General features: G+C 39.5%; 1 protein-coding gene across 2 annotated transcripts; it reads right to left on the reverse strand.

Annotated features, from left to right (window-relative positions):
• Positions 1 to 3,603: 3,603 nt before the first annotated feature.
• shdb (Src homology 2 domain containing transforming protein D, b) lies at positions 3,604 to 27,908 on the reverse strand. 2 transcript variants are annotated; one of them, XM_032573041.1, is made up of 8 exons: positions 27,660 to 27,908; positions 26,671 to 27,037; positions 24,037 to 24,187; positions 21,038 to 21,259; positions 11,582 to 11,659; positions 10,869 to 11,046; positions 7,243 to 7,362; positions 3,604 to 4,615 (listed from the first exon to the last, which is right to left on the reverse strand). In XM_032573041.1, exons 2-8 carry the CDS (start codon positions 26,998 to 27,000, stop codon positions 4,429 to 4,431), a joined length of 1,266 nt encoding a protein of 421 aa, XP_032428932.1. In that variant the 5' UTR covers positions 27,001 to 27,037; positions 27,660 to 27,908; the 3' UTR covers positions 3,604 to 4,428. The 2 variants fall into 2 exon arrangements, with proteins under 2 accessions (XP_032428932.1, XP_032428933.1); XM_032573042.1 differs by lacking the exon at positions 11,582 to 11,659.

A 27,908-nucleotide genomic window follows, 5' to 3' on the forward strand; every position in this document is an offset into this window, starting at 1 on the left:
TGTGTGTGTCGGTGCACGGGTATGTGAATCGCGCAATCTTGCCAAGTCCTTTGTGCCTCTTTTTTCCCCTCATTGGGCTGTAAAGGAGTCTGTTGTGTCAAATTTGATCAGCAAAGCTCTTAAACAATTTGAAAATTGTTAAACTTAAAAAGCCAAACATGTTTTCCTGCGTTAGTAGCTTGTGACCTGATTATAGTGGTGTGTGCTGAAAACATGCAGACCACATGTCAATAAATTAACTTTGTTTTCCTGGCAATATTAGAGCGTGGTTTGAAAATCTTTAGTTCTTTCAAAGTATAAAGTATAAAGTCAAAGTATTTTAGCTAAACAAATCACAGAAAAACTCAATATTACATGGTTGTCCTGGGTTCACTTTTAAGTCTCGGGTCATTGGGTCCAAGTCTTCTAGTTCCCGTCCAAAACCATGATGATCTTTACATACTTTCGTGTTCAAAATGAGACGTTTTGAACCAATCAGTTTTTGATTAATCTTTCAGTATTGCAAGTAATTGACTGTACCATTAAGTGTGGTAGAGTAATAGAAAGTCACTATGCCATGTTTGCTGCTAATTCCATGTAATTAAGTCATTCATTACTAGAGATATGTTCAAAGTAATATTAGTGAAATCATTCATTATGTGAAAAATCAGGTGTTAGATGATCCTCATAGGAGGAAGAAGGCAGCAGAGGTTGTGCATGCTGATTATAGTTCAATCTTCTCTGAAAATACCAGTAAAGTTGGTTCTTTCATAAATTGCTCAGGGGGAGTGGTGTTGTTTTAGTAAAAAGTATAATTCAAGAGGGGAAATATAAAGAAGTGCAGCTTAGCTGAAATGATGTGGAAGAAAAGCCAATGATCAGCTGCTCAGGCATTATGATACAGGAATGCTTTGCACACTATGGTGTCAAGCCTGAAATGTTTGATTAAATCAAAATACTAAAAGAGGTCATGTTGCTTTATGCTGAAGAGGAAAATATGGATGTTTTAACAAGTGAGCACCATGCTGGTTTCAGACCAACTAGATCAGGGGTGTCAAACTCCAGTCCTCAAGGACCGCTGTCCTGCAGGTTTTAGATGTGCCACAGGTAGGAAACACTGGAATGAAATGGCTTAATTACCTCCTCCCTGTGTAGATCAGTTCTCCAGAGCCTTGCTAATGACCTAATTATTCTATTTAGGTGCAGCAGAGGCACATCTAAACGTTGCAGGACACCGGCCCTAGAGGACTGGAGTTTGACACCTGTGAACTAGATCATTGTTTTGGAGTGCCCAGGCCAAACCCAGGACCTCAACCTAATGCAGAGGTTCTCAATTCCGGTCCTGAAATAGAGACACACCTAAAACATGCAGAGCAGGGGGGTCTGAGGACTGGAATTGAGACTGGAGAAGCACTGACCTAATGGGAAACTATCTTGGAAACTATCAAGGACGTCTTCCTTGCCCTTTTCAAGGCAAAACTAAGAAATTCAGCAGAATTGTGGAATGCCAGATTGGTTGACTCCAAACAAAGACGTGAAGCAGTTCTCAGAAACACTGATTATATTACTCAGTAAGCCAAACTATTAGTGATTCACAAGAAAGTTAATTCTTCACACATTTGTGACTTTACCCTGTTCACATTTTACCTTGTGCAGCAAAAATGCAGACAATTCTACTTACTTTTCCTTTTTCTCAAATTTCTCTATTGTGCCGATTTTTTTCTTCATGGTCTGATTGGCAATCAAATTATCATTTGTATGTTTTTCGGGGGAAAAAAAAGCTATCTTAAGAATTTTGAGAATAACTCGCACTGGTATTTTGAATACAGCTGTATATACTGTAGATTTACTATCTTGGAGCATATTTTAGTGAATATTGAAAGACACTCACTACACCAAGTAATTCAAATCTGAAACTACAGTATGGCAAATACTTGTAGTAATTCGTTATCATTAACCTTTCTTCATAGTCTGTGGAATTCATCTCAGAAATGATGTTGTGCTTCATCGGGCATTGGCGATGTCTCTCAGAATGAATTATAGCACCTGAGCAAAGATAAAGCAGAGTTTGATTAAGCATTCTCCCCAAAATGCTGTAGTTTGTGTTGCATTTAAAGCTTGATGGAAACGTAGCCAGATAAGAGAGGGACAGATGTGGTGTAATCCCTAAACATCTGCTCCACTGTTTTGGATAATTTTAACAGAGAAAATGAGAGTGGCTGTCTGAAAACTGTGCCTCTAACCCTCTGGATACACACACCACAAACAGTTTTAAATTGCCTCAGCATTTTGCCACCAAAATCTCAGCATCCATGTGGACAAAAGATGCGAATCAGAAAACGTGTTTCGCAATACTTTTGAGTTTTTGTGGGCGGGGATTCAGAAAGAAATTTTCATGGAAAAGTCAGGCTGACAATTCAACAGCAGTCATATTTTTTATATGCAAGTCAAACAACAATTGGGTTGCTATGCGAACTGTCTTTGGTCTTACATCTGCTCTAGAGTAGTACAGAACAGTTTCTTTTTAGTTTCCTATTGTTTACTGTTCAGTAAAAAGTAATGGTTGACTAATTTTCCTTTCTTATTTTTGATGGTTATGAAAATACATCTTTAAACAAAACAAGAATTCTTAGCTTCTATTTGACAAAAAAAAGAAGAAAAAAAAAAAGAATCTGGCATACACAAGAATAAAGGCCTCCAAATACTGCTTAAAAAGAGCCAAAATGCTCCATCTGTACATTTGTATCTTCTGTTGTCATTTCCGAACAAGGCAGTGTAAGCCAATATATTTAAACTCTTTTACTGCAGACAAAACACTGCTTATCTTTCTAAAACAGAGCTTGTGTCAGCTGATGTGATTTTTTTTTTTTTACCTCCAATTTGTAATCTAGTCATTCGGTTTTATAAAACAGTCACCTGATTTTAGCTTGACCACCATTTAGAATTCATTCCTTTTTTTTCTTCCATGGCCTGATTTCATTCTGATCATAGTTACACAACTACATGTTGCAATCACATAGCTTGTTAAATCTGTTAGAAATTATATAAAAATCCATTCTCATAATCAAACAGCATGTGTGTGAATTTTCCTTTAAGATGTGAAGTAAAAAATGTTTTAAAATCTACGAGTTGTCAAGCAAAACCAGGGTGTTTATAAGAACTTTTTGTTCACTGTAATGAATTCAAGTAGTTTCAAACTTGAGCTTTGTCAGCATTTGAACTCAACAGGCAAAGAGTAACAGATGCAATTTAGATACTTTTGGGTAAGGAAACAATGACTTAGATGAAAGTGTTAGGTCTAGTGGTGTGGAAATGCTTTCCCCTAAAACTAGCTTTAACCTAAAAATACTGCAGCTCGACAGCTGACATTTAAACCCATTCCAGACGGCAAGAACCGAGTACAGCTTACATTCATCCATGTGACGGAGTTGGCAGACAAAAATCTGTAGGAAGTGAGAACACGACTGCATACACTGCCAACATTTCTAGATTTTTAAAGTTTGAGTAAATACTGAGTCTCTGCCTCATAATCTGTGGCTTGCAGCTCAGTTTGCAGATTGATCCGATTTTCAAGTCAGTTATAAGACAATGGCAGTAACTCTGAACAAATACAAGTGCAAAACGTGCAGGCAACAAGAGGTAAAACTCAGTTTTATCAAGTACCAGAACAACACTTTTTTTTAAATACAATTAACAAATAACACTGACATGTGTCAAGCAACCCTTACAGCATATAAAGTAGGCTGGGTTGAATTCAACAGTTGTGAGTTTGTAAAAAAAGAAACAACAATTGATCCATTACTGGTGTAGGTAAAAATTGTCTGTCTTTAAAAATAGCTTTCTTTCCAGTATAGATTTTTCCTTTAAACAATAGTTTCTTGTGTTACTTAGCCTAATTGACTCATTTTGTCTTAGGGAATGAAAGAAAAGCAAAACTACCAGTTTAGAGTCTCACAAACAGTTTTGTTTTATGGTTTTAAGGTTGTTTAGTGTTATATTGTAATAATTTATAATGTCTTCTGCTCATTTTCTTCAGTAAACTGGAGAATCAGTACATTCACAATATGCAGGCTTTCTTGCAGTGGCTGCGCTTCTAAAACCCAGTGCATTTCTCTTGAATGAGAAAGAAATGCAACAAAGTGTAGAAGATGTTCTGAAGCAAACCCGCTTGGTTAAGCACGTAGATGAGAGGAGTCGCAGTAAAGGTGCTGATAGCTCGGGTACTGCATTTCATGGGAATTGATCCCCAAGATGTTCTGCACATGGCACAGATGCAACAGCTGCGAGCATAAGCCCCTCATGTCCTGAAACACTAAAAGTAATCCAGTCAAAAAAAAAAGAAAAGAAAGAGATTGAGTAGTTTCACGCCGCTGAGATTTTTTGGTCGAACATTCATGTTTTCTGTTTCTGATCAAAATGAAATCATTCAGGTCCACAAGACTGAGTCAGTCAGAGGGTCTGCACCTGCACTGGAAAGAGCAGGGACAGATGCTCGGCACCTCGTATCGGGAGTTTATGTGTGGTGTAAAAGTGGACGGCCTCGGGAATGGTGTCAAATGGAGGGCTGTTCTGTCCCAGCACATACTTCCCATCTTTACACAGGGTGAACTTCATGTGCATAAAACCCTGGCAGCTCCTGTGAAGAAAAGATAAAAAATAAATTTAAAAGAATGAGTGTACAGCTTCTAACAAAAGCACAAAAAAAAAGTAAAAGTGTAAGGGGAGTAAAGAAGCATGAAATGAAATTTGGAGCGCCTAACATTACGCATTTGGTCCCATGACTGTGTGTGAGCGATAGCCTGGATTTATGTTCGCTTTATATTTCACTCTGGGAACATGAATCCAACAAAAACCTAATAACACTGACACAAATAAGAAAGAGAGGGGGTTTTGTTTGATGGATGAATGGAGTAGTAATACAACATAAACTCAGAGGAAAAACAAGGAGGCTGTGGCACTGGCTTCACTAAGAGCCACACCTTCCCTTCATAATCCATGCAGCTTTGAAAGGACTGCTCCTTTAGGAGTCATCGAGCCAGCGATGATGTATGTCTAATTATAGGAGCGAAGCAAAAGACAAGACTGGTCAGCAAAATTGTCATTGTTCAGAAAATTAAAACCCGAAACACTTACAGTGAAAGTGACAAATCTTTTGAGCCTTTGAGGATTTTGTTACTTTTATAGAACTGGCACAGTACTATTTTTAGACCCGTTTGATATAATGTTTTTACAGAAAAACGATAAGAGTTTGTCTTCAGGGGTTGTTGTAACTATTTTGTTCTGTATTTCTTTCAGCTTGCGATGACTCTTTCAGTTCATCTTCAAAAAGGAAAAAAAACAAAAACAAACCTTTGACAGTCACTACAGGTATTGTTTACATTTCTTAGTAAGCTGGGACACAGTTTTTGGGTGTTTCATCCCCCCCACCCCCAGGAGATGATAAAAACAATGTCAGACACATTCTGATAATGTGTGCATTTCCCCAGTGATTTTAGTTGTACTGGGTTGTTATACCATAAAAGTCCTTGTATAAAAGTTTTACTGACATGGCAGGGGTATTTATAGCAAAGTGACCAAGGGTTCAGTAAAAGCACAGCTTGTTAAGACTAAGCTGGTGGATACAGTTTCAAAAAGACATTTTCTTAATCACCTCTTGGCCTCATTTAGGCAATTTTGTGGCAATACAAAACAAGATAGTGGTGAAAAGACAATCAAGACCGTTTGACATCAATTGACACATTTTTGGTCATAAAATGCCAAAGCTTAGGAAGATCCACAAAATGGTGTTGAGCAGTTGTTGAGCTGATATGAGCTTTAAAATTTACCCTGTGGAACAAAGCTTTTATTATATTCTGAAATAACAACAGTTTTAATACCAAACAGAGCAGCGATGTGCAGCCTCACTGTTTAGTGTATGTAAAAGCAATACCAGCAGTAACACAGCTTAATGAACACACAAGTTCTGTAGTTTCCAAACTTTCTGGTCAAAGTTGAGCTTTGAGACCCTTCTGAATCTCCATATGTTTTTATGCTTGACCCAAATCAAACTGATCTGAAGCTCTTAAATATATATTAGTGGTTAACTTGGCATGCTTTATTCAACAGAAGCTCCACTAGCTAAAGGCTTTATTTATGTGGATGAAAACTCGGGGGGGAAAGTTAAAATGTGAGCATTCGTATACATGCCCCAGCTTCATAAACTCGATGGAAAAGCAAATTTTATGCAATAACATGTTGATTGAGAAAAGCAGAGATGAATCAAAATTGAAATTTCTTGTAACAATCCCTATCGGACAATAAACCCTATGAGAACCCTACCATTCAAACCAAAGAGGTCAAAATAAGTCTCACCAAACTGAGATAGATATCTTAAAACATTAGTTATATTTTTTTCTTCTTCGTTCTCTTGGCAGGGAAATGCTTTTTGTGAGGAGGCTGAAAACTTTTTAACTTCATAACGTTTCTGTTAATTTGGGTAAAAAACCAAAAAAAAAAAACAATCAAGAGGTCATAAGGTTTACGGATCTTGATAAATTCACTTCTCTAAGCCTCGTGTGTGTTAGCTGGGGAAAAGTTTCAGCACTGACCTTGTGGCCTAAGCAAACATGATCATGTACACGCGCGCGTGTCTGTGTGTGTCAAAACCACTCCACTCGTTTAAATGAGTAATGCATGAAGCTTGTTTATATGTCACCACAACACTGACTCCACTCCCCTCATTCCCATTCTTCCCTATTCCCTACCTGATTCCCGTCCCACAGACGGTAATTCATATTCATTAGCGATTATGTGGAGGATGATGTGTGCGCTGAAGTGTGCTCTACCTGACTGATTACCACTTAGACGGCCCGCTGGGGCTACGGAGGAAGGCCACCAAGGGGGAGGCCAAGGATGCTGAGAGGACAGAGTGATGACGGGAGACCGGAGCAAGGCCGGCACAATGGATCGCGATTGTAATTACAAGGGGGAGATTTGACCAGATAAGCAGTATTGTGCCTCACACATGAGCATCAGCAGAGGAATCAGTGCAGCAGTGATGTTAAGTGAAGGTGATTGTAGATGGGAGAGGAAAGCCAGAGACAGATGGAGGGGTGTTGGGGAGCGCAATAAGAGATGAGGAGCTCAGGCGTCTGAAGTCGTGCACGTACACACAGTACAAAAAACATGATAATGTGTAATTAAAGTACAGAGCTTGTCACCAGACATTGATAATGAACATAGAAAGGTGTTGAACAGTTTCTAGTTTTTAGGTCTAAGTCTTACCTCAGGCTCAGGGAGAAGTCCAAGCGGTTGTTCTGACTGTTCCTCACCAAGTAGCTGCACTCTTTACACAGTGTTAGCAGCGACTCTGCCTCCGAGCGCGACAGTGCGCCGTGGTACCATCTGTTGGGTTACACACACATAACAGCAACAATAAGGTGTATATATTTGGTAATATCATAAGCAAACAAAATATATCCGCACTCTTTACTGAGAAATGTGGAACCTATAGCTAAGAAGCTGTGGTGTCTTGATCCTATCATTCTAATACGTTATTTAAATGTTCTTCAATGAAAAAAACAAATGTTGAAACATGGTAAACTGGATTTCCACCCGGTTTAGAGTGGCTTTACAAATAATTCATAGTTCATGCTTTTTTCCTCCCCACAATTTGTCACATAACTTCCGCAAGTTCTCACATATTTTAGTGGGATTCCATGTTACAGAACAACAAAGTGGCATGTAGTTGTAAAGAGAAAGGAAAAGGGTACAAGTACATTGTTTTCATATATTTAGCTGTAAAAAGGGTTTTAAATTGTGGCTTACATTTGTACTCAACAAACACCAGTAAAAATGTTATAGAACCTCCAATTGTGGCAATTACAGAAGCAAATATTTTGGGTGTCTGTCAACAGAAACTTTACAAATATACAAACGGACAACCCCCTTGTCCTTTGGAGAACAGCAAACGCAGATTGGATAGAGAACATCTGAACAATTTTATGATTTAACACAAATCCTGCCTTTGTTGCTTGGCACTACGTTTAGGCTTGCTGTTTTGATGAAAGGTGACTCAAGGGTTTCTTCCTGGATTAAACTGCATGTAGCTCCACCCATTTCCCCTCTGTCAATTTTGACCAGATTCCCAGCCCTGGTGAAAAACAAATATCCACAGCATGATGCAAGCACTGCCAGGATTAACAACGGAAAGTAGAATTCATGTATTTAGGATCATGTGCTATATTAGATTTTGGGGGCAGGGGGTTGAAACTCTTTGAATGTAGCATTTTGTATGTAGAGTAGAAAAAGCGAAATTTTGATTTCATCCGACAAGGGCATCTTCATAAATATTGTTGCTATGTCTTCTACATGGCATGTAGTGAACTGGATTTATTTTCCCTTTCTTGTCTACAGTTGTCTGCATGATCTTTCCATTTTCAGGTAATGGATTAAAACTGCACTCTATGAAATGCTCAAGTATTTGGATATTGGCTGATACCATAACCCTGCATAAATCTTCTCCAATACTTATTCTCAAAAAGAAAAAGCCTCTGAGGCCCTCAGCTATATTTGAACAGAAATTCAATTAGATGAAGGTGGAATCTATTTACTTCTGAAGGCAGCTTGTTGCACTGGGTTAATTAAGCATAGAATAAATGAATCCTGAAGTTTGCAGACTTTTTTTATGTGACAACTTAAAAGTATTTCACAAAAGCACTTTACATTAACGCGCCATTTTGGGATCCTTCACAGAGAAGCTAAATAAAATATAATGAAGATTGTGGTTGGAGTAAGTTAAAATGCTGACTGAATAACTTTTCACAGCACTGTAAATTGTTAACGACCAGTACAAGGCGGATTCATTGACGACTGAGGAAGAAGACATGCCCACCTCAGGTTTACAATCATGTCTTACATTTTAAAACTGTGCTGAAACCACAAATCCCCAAATAGCCCCAAAGTGATTATAACGGAGTAACGGAGCATGGCAACTCGTCACGTGAACATGTTCACATGCACACACGCTGCGTGTCTGAATTTACATCTGTGCTTAAGGGCTGCTGTACTCCGTAGTTTCATTAGGGAAACAGCTCTTTATGTGCACATAAATTGATGTTTGAAATTAAGACCAAGGTAAATGTGCGTCTTAAATGCTTGGACTTAATTTGTTAATGTTTAAACCTCTGTTTAGTTGAAACATGTAATGGCTTCGTTTGAATTTTTCCAAGCCCGTAATACATCAAAGCAGAGCAATAAAAGTGTCTTTGACTTTTTAATGGGGTTCTTTCCACCACGGTGTCTGCCCTTACATGTTCATGATGACTTTTACATAAAATGTATTAAATGTATCCATGAAAGAAATGAAGAAACATTTACTGCCTTTGTAAATGAAATTGCATGCCTAAGTACCGGAATAAACTTGTGAGGCTTTTAACAAATGCTAGGTTGAAAGAGGGACCTTGCGAACAGAAAGCAGTGGGTGGAGTTCACAACTTCTAAGCCCATTGTTGTACATGTTGCCTGGCAGCGGCACGACACCAAGAAGGTTGTTCAGCATACTAAGGTCAAAATAGAAGGATTTTGTTTGGGTGTGTCCAATTGTAAGACATTACAAAAGTATTAATGTCTTTAATAAATATGAACTAATCTTTAATGGTCTCTTGTCTTACTGCAACTATCCTAAGCACACCAGACAAGCACATTGCTCTTTTGCAACAACCGGAGAGGGACAATCATGGAAGCATTAATCATCATTTGCTGAATGAGCTACAGCTCTCTGCACTCATCCTAGAAACTCGTGCTCCTAGCTGCTGTTGCTTCCTCTTTGTTGTTTTCCTCCCTAGTAAAACAAAAAGAAGCCAATATTAGTTTTTCTTTTTGAAGAAAGTATCAAGTTTTTCAGGTTGCAATCTCCATTTGTTTGTCAAACTCTGAGCGACAAAGTCCAGGTGCCATTTGAACTCCAGTGGTTCCCTTCAACCACTGGGGTTGGCTAATACCTAATCCAGCCAGATGAGGGCTGTAATCCAGCAAGCCTTGCAGATAGAAAGCAGTATGCATTGAACTCACAAACAGAATAGGACTTGGATCCAGTTCAAGTATTTCTGCTTCATGTGTGAAAGGGGTCTGATGCCCAATTTAACTGTGCATCTCTATGGCAGTGCTTCCCAAGGCTGGTCCTAAGGGCACACTGCCCTGCATGTTTTAGATGTTTTCCAGCTAAATTATTAACATTGTTAATTATTGCCTTTTATTAAAGGGGCAGTATTATATTTTTTTCAAGCAAAAGTGCCATTTTATAACATCATCAATAACTATGTTACATTCAGTTTTTAAAAAATGCTGTACATTTCCAACAACATTGAAATAAATTTGACTTTGCGATTTAATGCCTTGAAATTGGGTCACTGTCTCTTTAAGAAGCTCCTGCTCTTTCTAATGCTGCCTTCAGCATATTACCACAACAACGTTCCACCAATAAGCCTTTAACAACGTTCTTACCAGTGTTGCACTGGTAAGTAGTTTGTATAATAAGCTCAGAGGATGCACAGCTTCACAAGGTGTTTGCTAATTGCTACTGCCACTAGTCTGAAGGAGCTAAGTGGCAGTTGCAGGGGAGGGGTACTCTGAGAAGCAGAAGCTCGACTTAGAGATTGCAGTTCTGAGGAGCTCATTGAATGCGAGCGTTTATGCAACCTAAATAGCTTCCATGGGAAATTGAAGGATTTTCCAAACATGTATGAACGAATTATGCATGTTTGAGGTGTGTTTTTGATGAGTGCATAATATTATAACATGATGAGATGCTGAAAAAACTCAATTTCACAAAATTGAATTGTGTGCCCTTAATTGAAGCTACGTTTTTGATGCTGGGTTTCTGTTTGGCTATCAGAAGACAGTATACATACACCTGTTTTTCCAGAGGCAGTGTAGGGTCTACTCTCTCCCCCATCATGGTGGGGCTTTCATGAGGAGTTCGGAACTTCATTCCTCCTCCTGCTGCTAGCGGGCTCGACCTGGGAGCTGCAGGACGCATCCGCTCTGTGGGCGACGACGAGCGATCCCACTCTGCACCGTCAAACTGTGCTGTTGGCAGGCGGGGGGGACAGAGAGTGAGTCATGTTATTTACATAGCAATATGATCAAAGGGGATTAATCCACTCAAGCAGACGGGAACAAACATCAGATAACAGACTACCGCAGATCCACATAAGCAGCAAGGGGGGGATTAGATTTGAAAGGGGGATGTTGCAGGTCAGCAGGTCAGAGTCTGATAAAAAGAAATTTACCAGCATCATTACAATTTGTTTGAAAATTTCAGGCTGAAGAGAGATGGAAAGATTCAGTTTTCTTGTCCTGTATTTGGCTTGCAACTTTGTTTTTGATTGTTATAACCTTTGTGACAATTATTTCACATATTCAGTCAGCTAAAAATGGCAGAAATTCACAGTTTTTACACACCTTGCCCTATAGCATTCAACAGTTGCTACAAGCAGGTGCTCTACTCAGAGTATGGCAGATGTTAAACAACAGGGTCATGAGGGTCTGGATAACTGCATGCAAATAAAGAAAGGCAATGTGGGTGAAAAGGGGTGCAGGGATGTTCAGGGTGAGAGGTCACCTTGCTCTCTGACAGGGGGCTCCTCCTCCAGCTGACCCACAGGGGCAGGCCAGGGCAACTCCGTCAACTCCCTCATTTCTAATAGAGGAGGGGGGTGGGAGTAGAGAGAAGAGCAAGAAAACAGCAGATGGGCTTTTACAACGTTCACCAAACGAGGCAGGTGACAGAAAAGAGGTGATGATTAAGAAGTGAGACCAAACACCAGAGGAGGGTTTTAATGTGAGGAAGAATGAGCGAGCAAGATGTGAGAAGTGGAAGAGGTAGATGAAAAAGGGGAGCCCTGTTGAGAGCGGAAGTGAGAGGCTGTATGTGAGGAGATGACATAGCCGTGGTGTCAACAAATGTAGTTAACTCTACCTCCTGTCAAGAGGAGCAGTAATATAATCTAACCCCTGCACCCTTGATAAATCCCACACGAGAAAAACAGAGTCTCAGAGCCTATGTGTACACTAATAAATCAAGGCAGATAAGGCTAAAGGAGGCAGGAGACAGAACAGAGGGGAGTAGCAGCATCGCTTTTATTTATAGTAATCTGAACTTTCCACTTCTAGAAATTGTCTCTTAGCATTAAATGTAATGAAAAAGGTGACTTCAAAAGTAAGTCAACCCAGAACAAAGTGTGACAGAGGAACTGAGGTGTGTGTGGGCATTTGTATTATTTTATTCACTGCAAAGCAACAGAAGGTGCACTGAGAGAAGGAGCTGAAAATAGCTCACGGTATACCATGGCTGACTGCTGTAATACCAGTCATTACTGCTGCCTTCTCTGCAAACACTCACTCACAGGTACATTATGCATTCGTGTCAGAAACACAATGCAAATCCAGCTCCTGCTCGTTGCAAAAGTGGATCACAAAACAAATAAAAGGAACAGAGGGGTGACATCTTAATGAGCTGACTAATCCAAAGACCCCCCAGGCCGGTGACATCAAAGGCCATTTTGAACGGGCGTTTTGAGAAAGACCCAGGCTGTACATACATGTTCCTCTTCCCTGGTTAATTATTGAGCAGGCAGACACACTCTGCCACTTTCCTTGGCTCTCTGTGAATTATTGATGCATGGCGCAGTACAATGGCCCCATCTGGAGCGAACTGCACCTCCACTGATGCCAGGATTAAAGTGTGGCCTGGCGCTCAATGGGAGTCTAGCACGCAAACACCGGTGCACACACAAGCATGTAGAGAAAAAAAAAACTCCTGGGACCACCACTGTCTCACTTCACTGTTTGTCAGCTCACTATCGCCACAAATTTCACACCTCTAATTCCCAAGAAAAACTGAGAGAGAGAGATGTGTGGAGAAAGATGAGAAGAACATTAAAACAAATGTAGGGCAACATTGGAGAAAATAAGAGTGCAGTAAGTGCAGAGTGCAAATAAGAGCAGTAATATATTAAAAATCTAATGAGACAAAGTTGAGATTTATATTGTTTTTATCTCAATTTTGCTTTTATGATCTGTTTCATACCGATTGGTACGAATAACTCTCTTGATTTGCCTAAAAAGGAAGTGAACCAAGTAAAATCACCCATCTTCTACCATCAGTCAAAAGCTAGCTTTACATGAAGTAGTCCAACATAGATCTAGTTTTCATAAAAGATGAGAACATCAAACATTCATAATTTAGAAGAATGAAACGTGACGACAAGTCAACTCTATTGGAAATTACACAAGATGACAAGATGTGTACTTAGCTAGATGGGAAGCACCACTTACATGAAGTATTATTTAAATGACCAAAAGTACAACCTTCTAGGAGAAGCTAAAACACAATAAACTATATAATCGCTATAGATATGTTCTCACATGCACTATAATTCAAAATTTCTACACATTTACAGTTGGACTAAAAAGTACAGTACTTTTTAAATGAAGTTGATTTTTGTGAAATTTATGCAATTACCTTTTTGTGAATAATCTCCAAATAATTCTAGTATGGAGTGCCTCAACTGAAATTAACAAATATCTCTGCTTGAACATTTACAGCAACTTCTCTGTTTGCATATGCCGTAATACACACAACTGAATCTCCATTTGCTGAGCCCTGGCCCAAAAACCAGACTGGTTTGGGATGACATAAATGCTACAGTAACTACTTGTTACATGCAAAGTATGCAAAATACCTGAACACACAACATGTGAAACCTTGAAGCAGATGAGCTACAACATCTGTCAGCCAATAACGGGTGACTAGGGCTGTAGTTCATGCAGGCTCAAAGATGTTCAGAGGTCAAATCTAGGTGTAGACCACATAAAACCATAAATCTATCCTGAGTTGTTTTCACAGGCTAGTAGTATTGGTGTAATATTGAGTGGAATATTTCATTAACACAATGTAGGCTGCAAAGAATAAATCAAATGTTACACCTATGCCAGGTGGTTTTGAAAGAAAAGTGTGTTCAACACAGTACAGGCTGTAATCTGGTCCACTACATCTAAACTTGATGACTGGAACCTTGTCGTAGTTTGTCCACCTCCTGCATTGCCAGAAATGACCATACATTTGGATTTTGACATTGGGAAACTGGAACATAATACAATCAAAATGAATAACCGCTCCCTAATCCCCCCCCCAAAAAAAAGTCCTAAAACTATTTAAGAAAATAGTATTGCATGTTATGTTTTAATATAACTGTGACCCACATTTGCTAATGCTCAAAGATACAAATTGCTCGACTGAACAAAGATTCAGAAGAGACCGACACATGAACCTTGCACTCAATTGCAAATAATGAGCCACACTCATGCAAACTAGATGCTCAACTATGCCAGTCATTTATGAGGAAGAAACGTCTGGCTCATCCCTGTGTAATGGAAGTCCTGTGTCATCCAAAAAATAAGATTGTTATTGTTTTGATTCTCTAACAGCAGAGTGTTTGATTGACTGTCTCTGAACAAAAAAAAGAAAAAGAAAACAGACTTACTCTGATGCAGTAGGAAGTGTTGTTGCACTGAAACACTTCAATGCTTAAATAAGGAAGTGTTTTTTTGGGGGGGGGTTCTCTCATTTTAACTTGAAACTATGAAACAGGTGACAGCCAGACAGTATGCCAAAGTCTTTAGCCTGCCTCAACTGCATGCTGATAATTAGTAGAATCTATTTTGTGGGAGGGCAGGCTCTTTTTTTAGATGTGGACAGAGAAACCATTGCTTCGGGTGAGAGATAACTGACTTTCTTAGACACAGCAGCTGTTTTCTATGTGTGTTTCAAATTGCGAAAGAGCAAAGACATTTAGTCGATTAATGAAGACATCCCTCCCCACACACAGCTCTGGCATAGAGTCTCTGCAAACAAAGACCTTCTGTCAAGAGGAAAGCACTTGTATGTACAGACAATTACAGGGAAAGGACAAATGCATTTGCAAAAGTACATCCTTAAAATAATGAAAGCCTTATGACTTCTTTAAGGTAAATTTACTGAAATGCATTATTAATTTGATTCACCCTTCTATTTCATTTTTAAATACTTTCCTTATGTTCATTTATTTGCTTCTAAGTGGATGATTACATCTTATTTCATATTTAAATATGAAATTACCTCTTATTTCATATTTAAATATGAAATAAGAGGTAATTTCGTATTACTTATTTTAATATTTAAATATTATTTCATATTTAAATATGAAATAAGAGGTAATTTCGTATTACTTATTTTAATATTTAAATATTATTTCATATTTAAATATGAAATAAGACGTAATTTCATATTTAAATATGAAATAAGAGGTAATTTCATATGACTTATGTTAATATTTAAATATTATTTCATATTTAAATGTGAAATAAAAGGTAATCATCCACTTATATTGAACAGTGAAGATGAAACATAAGGAGATGGCTCTCCATTAACGTCAGAGAGGGTTCTGGCTGCAGGAAAAAAATAAAATCAGAAAAGTGACAAGCAAGCGAAAAGGGGCAAGGGAGAGAGCAAGCAAGATGATGACAAGAAAGAGGAGGTGGGGAAAGAGTGAAGGGGGGAGCCCTGCGGTTCTGCCAGTAAGTTGATGAGTAGCTGGTCAGATGGCCCAAGGGTCTGCTTATAGCAGCAAAGAGGACCATCAAGCCAGAAATGGAAATCTAATTTTCTTTTCCTGCTTGCACGTTCTTACAAACACCCCCCCCCCCCCCCCCCCACACACACACACAAATATGCATGATGCAACAATGCAAGAACCCTGAGCCTGTCAAAGCATACAATCACGACAAAGCTCTTACTGACACACAAACACACCATGGTTCAATGTTTTTTTTTTCCTCCCCAATCTCTGTATAACAAAGGTTCTCGTTAATTAAAATGTTAAATTGCTGCCATTAAAAGAGGAAAAGACAATGCATTCTAGTGTTTAGTGTCAGATACAAAAGCTTTACTTTGTTTAAGAAATCATTTGATCTCATTTCCAATGTCTGGTTGTCTGCTTTGGTTTGTCAAAGCCAAGGAACACAATTTTTGTTCTTAAGCCAAAATTTTAAAAACATTGCTAATTTATTAAAAGTAACCATGCTAAGTTAATTGTTCAGCTTATGGTTTTTGACTGATGGCACATGTCATTTTGTCTCACCACCATTCCAGATTTTTTTGGGACCAAAATGCAGCAGACTTCCATGTCTTACACAACCATGCTTCATTCCTAACCCAACAAATCGAACAAATGCCAACACAAAAATCTAAAATTTACAAAATCTAAATGAGGTTTCTCGTTGACCAGACAGAAAAATAATCTTTGTTCTTCCAGATATACGTTAATGCTGCCAAATCCAATGAGCTTAGGGATTCAAATATAGCCCAAATATTGTTGAAGCCCAATCATAGTTTTGTTTCAAATTCAAATAATATTTGCTTGCAAATAACTTTGCAAGCAAAATAAACTGTGAATTTTATTTTTGATCCAGTAAGTGTTATCCTGAACCTGTAACTGCAAGTGTTTTCGTCTCAACCTTCATTTTAGGACTCACACGTTCACCATGGTGCAGAGATTCTATGAATAGTCCAGGTCTTTTTCTGTTGCTTAATGAGCAGCTGCAGTGGAACAAGTGGAGGATAAGTGCTTTGCTCAACAGCAACATTACAGTAATTGCTAGGGGTGGCGATGTTATTCCTTCTCCTCCTCTATCCAGCTGGTTTCGGGCTCTGCATCATGAGCTCCACTGCGCCAACACTCACATTCATTGGCTCAAACCTTTTGTTGTGGTCTATAAAACTTAAAAACATTAAAAACACCTGAAACACCCACTCATCTGTTCATTAGGAGCAGCCATCAGAGAACTAATAAGATGGTCTCTCTCATTAGATCGCTAATAACGCAAGATGGCTGCAGGGCCAGTTGTTTAATGCACGAATGGCCATTACAATCCAGGAATTAATGACTGCTGTAATCTGAGGTGGATGGTAACACTTTGTCTTTTTTTTTTTTTAAAGCCATCTTCATGTCAAACTCTGAGGGACTGCTGGGATCAACTTCACACGACTGCTTGAAGTGGACTACAAGTCTAAGAAAATAAAAAAAAATATTATTCATTTTCTTAAATAAATTGGACTTATTCGAAAAAAAATAGCCGCAGCGTTCAATTTTCACACCAGCGATTACATTTGAGCGTGGATAAGCCGGGAGAATTGCAATCATAGAGATTCTGTAGAGAAGCGTTTGCATAAATACAGTACACATAAATCCCCCCATCCCCCTTTCACATCTTCACTTGTGCCAACATGCATGCACGATCCTTTCACGCTTGAATTAAGTCTGTGGTCATGATCAGGGCTGTAAAAAAAACAACAAAAAAACAAAAAAAAACACAAAAGTTGGAAACCCACATGTGCGTCCATGAGCCTGAGAGCAAGTGCTGATGAGGGGCTGCTGGCAGATATGCCCCTTACTGCCCCCACCATTTGCCCACCTGCGGCAGGTTATCTGAGTGAGTATGTCACATCAGCAGGGAGGAGAGGACTGAGGGGGACAGCCCTGTCACCACTGGAGCGATGGTGTGTACATGTGTGAGAAAGTGTGCCTGTGTTAGGGGATGAATGATTGCGCCGTGGCCGCAGTGGCCCTGAATTCCCCGTTACGAGCCGCTCTCCTCACCTCGCAACATCTCCTGACCATTAATACTCCTCTCCACTGAAACACCAGGCCCATTAACATCCACCTAGCCGCCACCAAGCATCTCACAGCATCGGACGTCCCTTTTCATTTGCATGCAGCCTCTCTCTATCCTATTCTCCATCTCTTCTCATCTGCATCCCTCTCAAACCTCGGTCCTCATCTCTTTGTTCTGTCTTCAGTAGCCATGCCTTTGCTGCATCGTCCTTTCCATCGCTTCCCGCCCTTGCAATGTGGGCCGTGCTTAGCAATGCCGAGAAAGTCCTGGGGAATATGGATTAAATGTGAGAATGGAAAATACTGTTTGTGTGTTTACACTCCGGTGCCTCGGTGCGCCGACAGACAGCAAGCCAGCTCAGAGAGTTGACTCCGATTGGAAAAAAAATAAATAAATAGTGAAAACAAAGGGTCAAAGAACTCGGGCTGCACCAGCGTTTTCCTACACTTCATGCTCTAATGGTGGTATGAGTACTCCCCTGCAGTGACACATAATGTATATGTCACAAAGAAGAGACTTGAAACAAGGAGAAAACAAACAGATACAGCAAGTGAGGGGTGCAAATTAGTTGAGCGATGACTTTGGCTTTTAAATCAACATGAGCACATCTTCATTTGAAATCGTCTCCTCTGTCCAATAAGTTACAGCGCCTCTGTGCTCTTCACTGGTTTGGCTGATTTGAGTTTTAATGCGATGAGAATGGATTTCTGTGTATGTGCATGGGTATCCAGACAATGCTGTGCTGACCGTGACTTTCCTATTAACACTGGATCAGTCACACATGTGTAGGCATGTAATTAACTGAGGGGAGGGGAGAAGGGATGGAGGTGAGCGAGGATGAGGCGAGGTTGATTTATTATCCCATCACCTTGACCTTGGTGACTTGGAGATACAGCTCAATTAAGTGGACTTGGCCTGGCATTCTTTACACCTACATCCCCCTTCTTAATGATTTATCAGGACTGTTTGCTTGCACCATCCCTTTGCTTTAAAAATACTATGAAGCAATTTCACCTTTTTTCGCTTACCACCTTTTTTCCCCTTCCACACAATCCTGACATAACAGCAAACCAAAGCCCCTGTCAGTCTTGATGATCATCTCAAAGCTTGTTGAGAGTATAGTCAACCGCATGTCTAAGCAAAAAGAAATCAATATTCTTCCAGAAAGATTTCAACTCCAAAAGAGAGAAATATATGTCATCTGAGCTCAGACAGTGAAGGTCACAGTACTCCATTTCTAGTTAAAAAGCTGTGGAGACGCAATGATGGGGGAAGGTAGATGATTCTTTAAAGGTCAGAACAGTTAGAATATTATTTTTACCATGTACTATCAGCAGAAACGCAGTCTGTGAGCTCAAATGAAGGTTCTGACCTTTAAAAAAAAAGATCATTTTGAAGCACGTTTTAACCACTGAATAGCTAAAAAAAATTCTACAGAGAGTCTCTTCAAATACACGTTTGCTGAGATACTGTAGAGTTTTCACTCATTTAAAAGATTTAAGGGCCTTGGTCTTTGGTTGGCAGACATTTACACTTGTGCTGGAAAACATTTTAATAAAATGGAAGATAGTCAATAAATTTGGGAGGGCTTTCTGTGAGAAAAACTGAGTATTGATCAAGCTTGGCAGAGGCAGAGCTAAACTAAACAAATAAACCAGTGAAATCAATGACTGGCCTCATTGTTGTAACAAAAGTGCCTTGGAAAAGCATTCACTGCCTTTGAACTTTTTTATATTTAGTTGCATTGCAGCTACATGTTTTCCTCTGGTTATGGGAACAGTATTAGAATAGCACCAAATCAAAACAAAGTAGTGCATAGTTGTGACATGGAGGAAAATTTATCGTTTTCAAAATGTTAACAATTAAAACTCTGAAAAATTTGCCTATTTATGTTCACAACTTTGAAATCTGATACCCCCAAAACAAAAGTCCAACAGATTGTAATCACAAATCCCCTACTTGCTAAATGTAGCCCACCTTTGTGTAATTTGATCTCAAAATAAATCCAGCTGTTTTCTCTTCAGTTCAGTTTGTGTATATAGCGCCAAATCACAACAAATGTTGCCTTGAGGCACTTTATCAGAGAGAAGTTCTTTGAAGGTCTCAGAGGGTTTTAAGCAAACTTCAGCCGAGCAAACGGCATCATGAAGATCAACAATCACAGTAGACAGATCACAGATAAAGTTGCAGGGAAATTTTAAGCAGGGTAGGTCATAAAACCATGTCTCAAATTTTGGACATCTCACTATTTAATTATCCAGAAACAGAAAGAGTATGATGACTGCTCATCATACTCGAAGAGAAAAGTAACTAGAGAGGAAATTGATAGGCCCATGGAGGAGCTGCAAAAACCCACAACTCAAGTGGGAGCGTCTAACCAGAAATCACTCACCATTGTTGTCACATGCTTAGCTTTAATACTAAGTCAGTGACTCTAACTAGTTGGCTGGATTTCCTAAAATAAAAATGCCTTCTTCCAAAACTGGCATAATAACCTGAGCTCGACTCAACTGTTTAGTAAATAGGATTGAATTGGATACAGTTACTGTATGTAACTGACTTTGAATCTGTTTGTACGGTTGTACTGAATTTACTGTATTTCTGTTTATGAATCAGATTGTTTTGTGTCGTGCCCCAACATTTGTTGTGAATTGGAGATTTATAAACAAACAGACATCTACTACGATAGTTGTGCATATTTAAAGGCCTGTCCTTCATAGAAAAGTGCTGAAAAACAGATTGTCAAAAGAATGCTGAAAGAATGCCATAATAACGCTGAACTTCACCCTGAACACACAATCCCCACAGTAACCCATAGCAGTAGTTACATCATGCTGTGGGAATGCTTTTCTTCAGGGACAAGGAAGCTGGTTGGAATTAAATACAGGGCAATCTGCTAGAGGCTTCTACAGACTTGATGCTGGGGTGAAGACAACCCTAAACATACAACCGTGGCTGCAAAGCAGTGAGTCAGCTCAGATTCATATGTTAGAATGGCCTAGTCAAAGTCTACAAGAGATCACTCTACAAGAGAGATCTCTTGTAGGTCACGTTACATCTGGGAAACTGTTGTCTCTGGAAAACAACTAAAAAATATTTTTGCTTACACCAATCTGTTACATACAATCCCAATGAAAAATTTTGTAACTGCAGTACGAAAGATTTGACAAAAAAAAAAAAAAATTAAATCAACTGGTTTGTGAATCATTGCATAAAACGCAAACCAACATTATCTGAAGAACTTTAACATTTACAGGCTTGATGCAAAGGGCAGATGAATATATTGGAATGATCATTATCTGGCTTTTCCATGACAACAGCAGGTTTTTTTCCTTCAGTTCTAGAGCATGTCTTTTCTTCCTACCTGCAAATGCTTTGGAGATGTGATCCTTTTTCCATTCCCAGGGTTGGTCATACTCGTCTGCTGGTCTCTCGTCATCTTGCGGTAGCCTGCTGGTCTCCTTGCCCTCTTCATGAAGTTCTCCGTAGACATAGCCCAGGCGCTGTCCTCGCTCTTCTTCATACGGAGTGTCGTAAAGCTGCATCCCTCCACGCATTCGTCCTCCTCCGGGGGTGCGCTGCAGTTCTGACATAATACATGTAAACCAGAGAAGAAGAAGAAGAATAAATAAATAAATCACACAAAAGAAGATGAATATGCAATCATTCATATATTTATCATATTTAACCAGTCAGCAAGAAAAATAGCTCGTCGGAAGCAATTATTCTTCTCAAAACACAATCCCAAAAGCATTCTTCCATCCAAATTTAAAATAAACAAAAAGCTTGTTGATCTCCGACATGCCCAGAATTAGAGAAATTAAAATAATTATGTTTGCACAGCTTGCAGCAGGTCCAGAAACTAATGTGGTTGGCCCTAACAAGAAACTGGGTTAGATGCCGAGGGGAAACACGGTACTTTCTCTCTCTGTGTCCATCCTGCATCTCAACCAGCAGATATCCAGCATGGCTCACAGCAGCATTCGTGTCTCCTTGTTAACATTTTCATCAATTTCTCAGTGGGGTCCAGACAACAAATGGTTCTCAGCACCTGCATCCATTTTCTGAAGTCAAATATGGCCATGAGATAAAATGCTTAAAAAAAGGGATCTCCAAGCAACAGGAGTCCCAAAACATCCAACAGTGTTTGATTTTCTTTTTTTTTAACCACAAAATGTAGAATGAGTTGGAATTGTAATAAAACAAAAGCCATGTTTGTATTTGCATAAAAATGGAAACAGGACTACTATAGAGTTTGCCGTGACAAAACAGTGCTTTCAGGCAGCTAGTTATTACCATGGTGACCAAGAGGGAAGACCCTGACGGAGAGACCCTGAGGTTATAAAAAGAAGGGTTGAGGAGAACAAGAGAGAAGGGGGGAGCAAGGCCAGGAGGGGAGAGAAAGAGGGAAAAAGGATGTGGTAGATTCAAGAGTAGTGGGAGTAAGAAGAGGCAAGAGAAGCCCTGATGAAACAAGTGGAAGAAAAAGGCAGAGAGAGAGAAAGAGAGGGAGGGAGAGATGGCATGAGAGATTGAGGAGGGCAGGGGATTGTGGTCTGTCAGCGTTTGATGTTAAGTCATGAAGACAGAAGCACAACAGGGTTGAATGCTGCTCTACCTGCACTGGGAGCTGGCGGTGTCACGGCAGCCAGGTTACAGAGAGAAGATGAAGGTTGGGAGATAAAAACAAGACTGAAAATGATAAATTCAAAGGAGGCACGATGGAGGAAAACAGGCAGGGATTTGAGACCGCGGGAAGCGGTGAGAAGACAACTTTACGGGGACAGAAGATTGAGCGAAACGATGACAGGAAGGGATGGGGAGTGTGTTCAGGCATGCAGATGTGTGTCAGCAGGGGGACCGGCCTTTTATCCACACAAACTGAATTCATAAGCCATGAAAAAGGGAAGAAATTTTTAAATTTAAACAATTTTAGAAACCACATACTGAGTGAGTGATAAATATTATGCCAGTGTCACATTTGCCTGCTGCTTCCATGACTTTTAATGACAAAGAAAGACTGAGATAGACGGACAGACAAAAGCAGGCTTTAAAGTGACAGACTCAATTCAAACCAATGTCAGAGCTCTGACAAAGCTGTGCCATCAGCTCTCTGAATCTTTCCTCTCAAACGGCTCCATCCAGGGTATGTAAAGGGCTTGCCTCAAGGTGGCAACAGATTAGCTCCTTTCTCTTATTCCTAATATTGTGAAATCCCTTTCACTACCAAAAGGGCACCAAGAGTGAGAGCGATGAGCGGGCAAAATATATACAGTGGACTTTCACTGACGGACAGATTAAAGAGACAAACCAAAGAATCCCCTTTGGGGGGATAGGGGAGAGCCCTCGAGATGGAGAGATGTAGAAATGGAGGGGAGGAGCGATGGAGGTGGAGGGGTAAGCCTTTACACTAAATGACTGGGACAGACCAGGGAGAGCGCTGGGGGGGAAAGGGTCAGAAAAAGATGTTGCAGAAGGAGGGAGAAATGGAAAGCGATGGCTCTGTGATGGATGATGTGGGAGTAAATTGCGAGGGCAGAAAGGGGATCTGAGCCTGGACGGTGAATAAACACTTCATGATGTTGAAAGCTCACTAGGCTGTGGTTGACAAAAATCCAGTGTAGTAAGGTGTTTTAAAACTTTGCTAAATTCCAAGTAAATTGGAATTAGAAAGTCAGTCTTTTCAGTACTCTCAAAAGACATGAGGCCATCAATGACATGTTTTGCTCAAAAAAATTGCTGACAGTACAGATAGTACTTCATGATCTAGGTCCACATTTTACCCATGAATTAATATTTTCATATTTAATATGATGATTTACCTTTACAAACACAAAGTACAAAATAAAAAAATTCAATTCCCCATTTGTTCAAATAACATTGATTGCATTTCTATAGTTTACAATTCTATAAATTATAAACTAGTGTTCAGTTAAATGTACACTTTAACTGTTAAAATATAATTTTCCACTGGGAATGATCAAGTAGAAGAGTAAAAGCTAAAATAAGTAAAACTGAATCTGACAATGAGGTAAATTATATTTCTTTCTGTTAGTCTTTCCTGTCTGGTGTAAAAAGCGTGTTTTTTTACCTACTCTTTTGTACAACTAACTCTGCTATTGTGAAGCAATACACACAAACTACTCAGGAAAAGAAAGACTAATGCACAAGCATAATGTAAAGAGAACAACCTTAATAATAATTAAGTTGAATTTTGTTTGAACTGGTCGAGTTGATCAATAGAGCCAGAGAAAGAACATGCTGTAAATCACATAAGTAGCTGGAAAATACAGACAAACCACTTCATTTGGACTCAAATTTGTATTGTTCAAAAGTCTTCTCCATCTTTATGAGTCCACTGACCTGTTATGACCCTCTGAGCTTCATATGGTTCCATGTAGCCATTATTCTCGCAAGGGACAAGACCAAGATCTGGATCCGGTCGATGTTCCAATCGCGCGTCGAATGGATCTGAATAATCCGTGTCTCCTGCCATTGGGGCTGACGGGACCACCTAAAAGATGAAACAAAAACCCACTTATGAAGCAAAGGCACTTTTTGAGGTAAAACTCATTTACACCTGAAGAAGAACAAAAAGGAAAAAAGCTGACTCAGGATAATGAATTCAAATCATCCAAAGAATTGCAAAACAAGCCAAAATTCCAAAGTGGCTAGTTAGTTTGACTTTTTCAGTTTTCCCACCATGGACTTTGTAAGATTTGCATTAAAGTTTTGAAAGCATCATTTTGTTTTTTAAAATAAAGCTAAAGAAATAGTCTTGTGGAGACAGTATATCTTCAAGACAAGAACAAAAAAAATGGCCCATGATCACTGTTGAATAAATTGATCCACTAAATCTTTATGCAAAATATATAAACATAAACATACTCTACATCTCCATATTTTTGCTAAAATCCTGAATAGTGAAGGACAGGTCCTTAAGTTTTTTGGCTTCAAAAGGAGTGGACAGAGATAAAAGCGGGAAACATGCAGTCGGCAGCTTTTGCTTCTCCATGCAAGCACAGAAGGAAAAAAAAAAAAGCAGTGGTCATCTGGCAAAGTGACAACAACACAGCCAACCATATGGTCGCACAAACACGCGCGTATACAAAAACACGTGAGAGCCAGTCTAGAAGCGTGTACATCCTTTGTCTCTCCTTCTCTCTCACAAAGGAAATCACTGCAGAAAGGCCCCACTTCCCAAAATCCTGCTAAACAGGCTCACGCCCTGGTGAAACAACGTCCTAATCTCTTGTTGATTCTCTAACAGGTTATCTATTGATGCACAGGAATCTGTTATGGTAATTAGAATGTGGTTGTTCCCACAGATCATGGGAAATTAATGTGCATTAGAGGGAGAAGTGCAGACAGGGGAGCTATCGACTTTAGTGGGAGTATTACTTCAATCCACTTCAGGAATTTTGCCCTTTCTAGCTGTTTCCATGAGCTTGTTTGTAGATTAAACTGCTATGATGAAGATTCTAAGACGTTCTCCAACTTAGTCAGCGTTTTTGAGTTAATGTCCTTGTAAAGCCCTTACTTTTGCACAAATTGATCTTTAAACATCTTTCTCATTTGTACCTAAAGGTTGAGGGGTTTTTTAATCATGCATTCATACATTACATGTGTGTCTTTTTTTAAAAAAACAAACAAACAAACAAACAAACAAACACGTCCCTGACGACAAAAACAGCACTAAAGCTTGAAATATAATTCTTCGTAACCCTTGATACCTCTCCAAGCAGTATAATGAATGTGGCCCTGCAACATGTGCACGTGTGATGGTCCCTCTCAGCTTGCAAAACCAAACCTCATCTATTATTTATGGACGGACATAAACTCAGGGGATCATGCCCCCCTCTAGCTCAATGGTGCGCCAAAGCCATCCATTTTTTTCCCGCCTCCGCCTATGGTAGTAAATTTATGTGTGTAGGATGTTATGGGATTTATGTAAGCAATACATATCTTCTGACACACATTCCCAGGAAGTTGATGATTGAATCTGATCATTAAAACTGTCACTGTGATGGAAATAGGATGAAAGAAGTGGGAGTTTTTATGTCTTTTGGTTGGCTTCTCTTTATGACTCCAGCCCACCTCATTTGACAAGAGGAAGATATTTCACACAATCTCCTTTGTTGTTTTTACATCTGTGAAGAAGTTAGGGAAGCACTGAGAAGAAGTACTTTCAGTTCAATCATCACTTAAGGGTGTGCAGTCAATTGGAAACTTGGAATGTGAAGGAAGAGAAAGGTTAAAAGGTTTAAGGGACCATTTAAAAAGGAAACTATGGTACCTGTGAAGGATCTTTGGCTGTATATTAAGGAGACTACAAAAAATCAGACTTCCTTAGGAAGCTGCCATTTTTTACTAGAAAAATTCTGTCCACTGCTGACAACATTTTGAGGAACAAAAAGACACCACCTACCACAAGACGCTACTTTACCTCTACTGGGGACATGCTGCAAATCAACCCAGAGCTACCATCAACAACAAACAGGAAGGCTGAACAAACTACAACAAAGTTTTCTCTGTTTCATCCTTTTAAACTTTAGATCACCTTCTGTTATCAAGCATCATGGATATATACACATTGGAGACCTTTTTGAAAAATTCCAGTGAAATCAGTGAAAAGGTCCACCTTCCCTATGAAATAGACACATAGACCACTGTTTACAGTTGTAATGCTAACCATGCTAGTTGTGCAAACTTCTTATATAAGTTGCAAAAGGAATTTTAAATGTAAATTCATTAGTCTTTCATTGTTTTGAATTATTAAAACCTTGCTTTACAGCAACTGCTCCCTTTTACACACAGCAAAATGTCAACTCAACTCCTAATGCAAGAAATTATTAACTTCCTTCATCAAAGGAAGATTAAAAAAAAAAATTCAAAGTTGTTTGTTGTTCTGAAAGAGAAATCAGGAAGGTTCACAAAATCTGGACATTTGAAATCAGTGTATGGCTAAAACAAATGCTAAGAATCAGCAGGTCTTACAGGCTCTGGTTGGTCTTCCAAAGAGATGGAGCTGAGAAGAATCTTGGTGCGTCCCAACTCCTGGGAGTCCACTTTGATCAGCCTGTGTTTAGGAGACTTCATGTCCACACTGGAAGACTTCATGGGAGATCCGTACACTGGTGTGGAGGGGTCAAAAGTCCCAGATTCCCCTCTGGACCTGCTCTCCGCATCCTCATACGGATCTTCAAAGTCAAGGTCTCTCTGCAGGCGGTACGCTTTGAGGATCTCACTCTCTGTATAGTCCGGAGTGGGTGGCTGTGGGGGCACCTTCCTGCCAAAGCTCAGGTAGTCCTTTAGCCACTTGGCCATGCTGGTTCAGCTTCCAAACTTGGTGCTGGATAGAAAACTGTGTGAAAAATGTTGGGGGTGGGACAGATTCAAGGTTAATGCTGGACCTTATTTCAGATGACACTGCAGAAGATATGAACTGCTTCGTAAAAGGACTGTATATTATATATACTATTAATATATAAATATGTCTATTCTATCAGCAACTATATTAATCCTTCTATCTAAGATCTACCTTCTCCTAATCACAGAGCAACCGTCTGTGTGCTATTACATGCCTCCATGTGACATTAACCTACGGAGACAGCTGGGCTTCATGGGCTCCTTTTGTTTCAACCATGGGAGCAGAACGTCTGGCAACTGGACTTTGCCCAAAGGCTTCTATTACATCTCACACCCCTGCAATAAAAGTCCGACGATAAAGCGAGGGTGTAAACATATAGAAAAGACCAAGAGTAGATGTTTAAAAAAAACAACCTCATCTACACGGAAAGCTTCTAACTTCTTAACTTTTTGACACATTTTTACAAACATTAAGTGTGAGTTTAGATTTTATATATGAGGGGCTTTACAGAAGCTAAGATAGAAATATTTTTGTCCAAACTTCTGTTCCACAAAATGACCAAAACAATGGATTTAAACATCGTAGAAAGCTGCTCTCCGAACGCGCAATCACTTACCACGCCAATTCAATCCCTCAGCCACTTTGGATGCAAAAATTCGCGCTTCTTCATGTCACTGACGATAAAACTACACACAAAAGGCTGTAATCATTGTCGTAAAGCCTGTTAAACCTCAGAAGAATGAGAAAACAGGAGCTTTCGGAATCCTTTCTTTCAGAAACTCGAGCGTATCGAAATCCATCCGGACTACCTCCTGAAAAATGTGCGAGTGAAGAGAGCGACGACAGCTCAGAGAGAGAGGCACAA

This window comes from Xiphophorus hellerii, chromosome 9 (genome assembly GCF_003331165.1).
Source record: "Xiphophorus hellerii strain 12219 chromosome 9, Xiphophorus_hellerii-4.1, whole genome shotgun sequence".
NCBI classification, from domain to species: domain Eukaryota; kingdom Metazoa; phylum Chordata; class Actinopteri; order Cyprinodontiformes; family Poeciliidae; genus Xiphophorus; species Xiphophorus hellerii.

Bases quoted from the DNA above. Each gene is read 5' to 3' on its own strand.
- shdb (XM_032573041.1), bottom strand. From the start codon at position 27,000: ATGGCCAAGTGGCTAAAGGACTACCTGAGCTTTGGCAGGAAGGTGCCC. The intron at 7,363-10,868 runs GTATGTATACTG...GTAACCCAACAG, and splicing joins CTGCCTCTGGAAAAACAGGT to ATGGTACCACGGCGCACTGT. The intron at 4,616-7,242 runs GTAAGACTTAGA...TTTTCTTCACAG, and splicing joins GACTTCTCCCTGAGCCTGAG to GAGCTGCCAGGGTTTTATGC.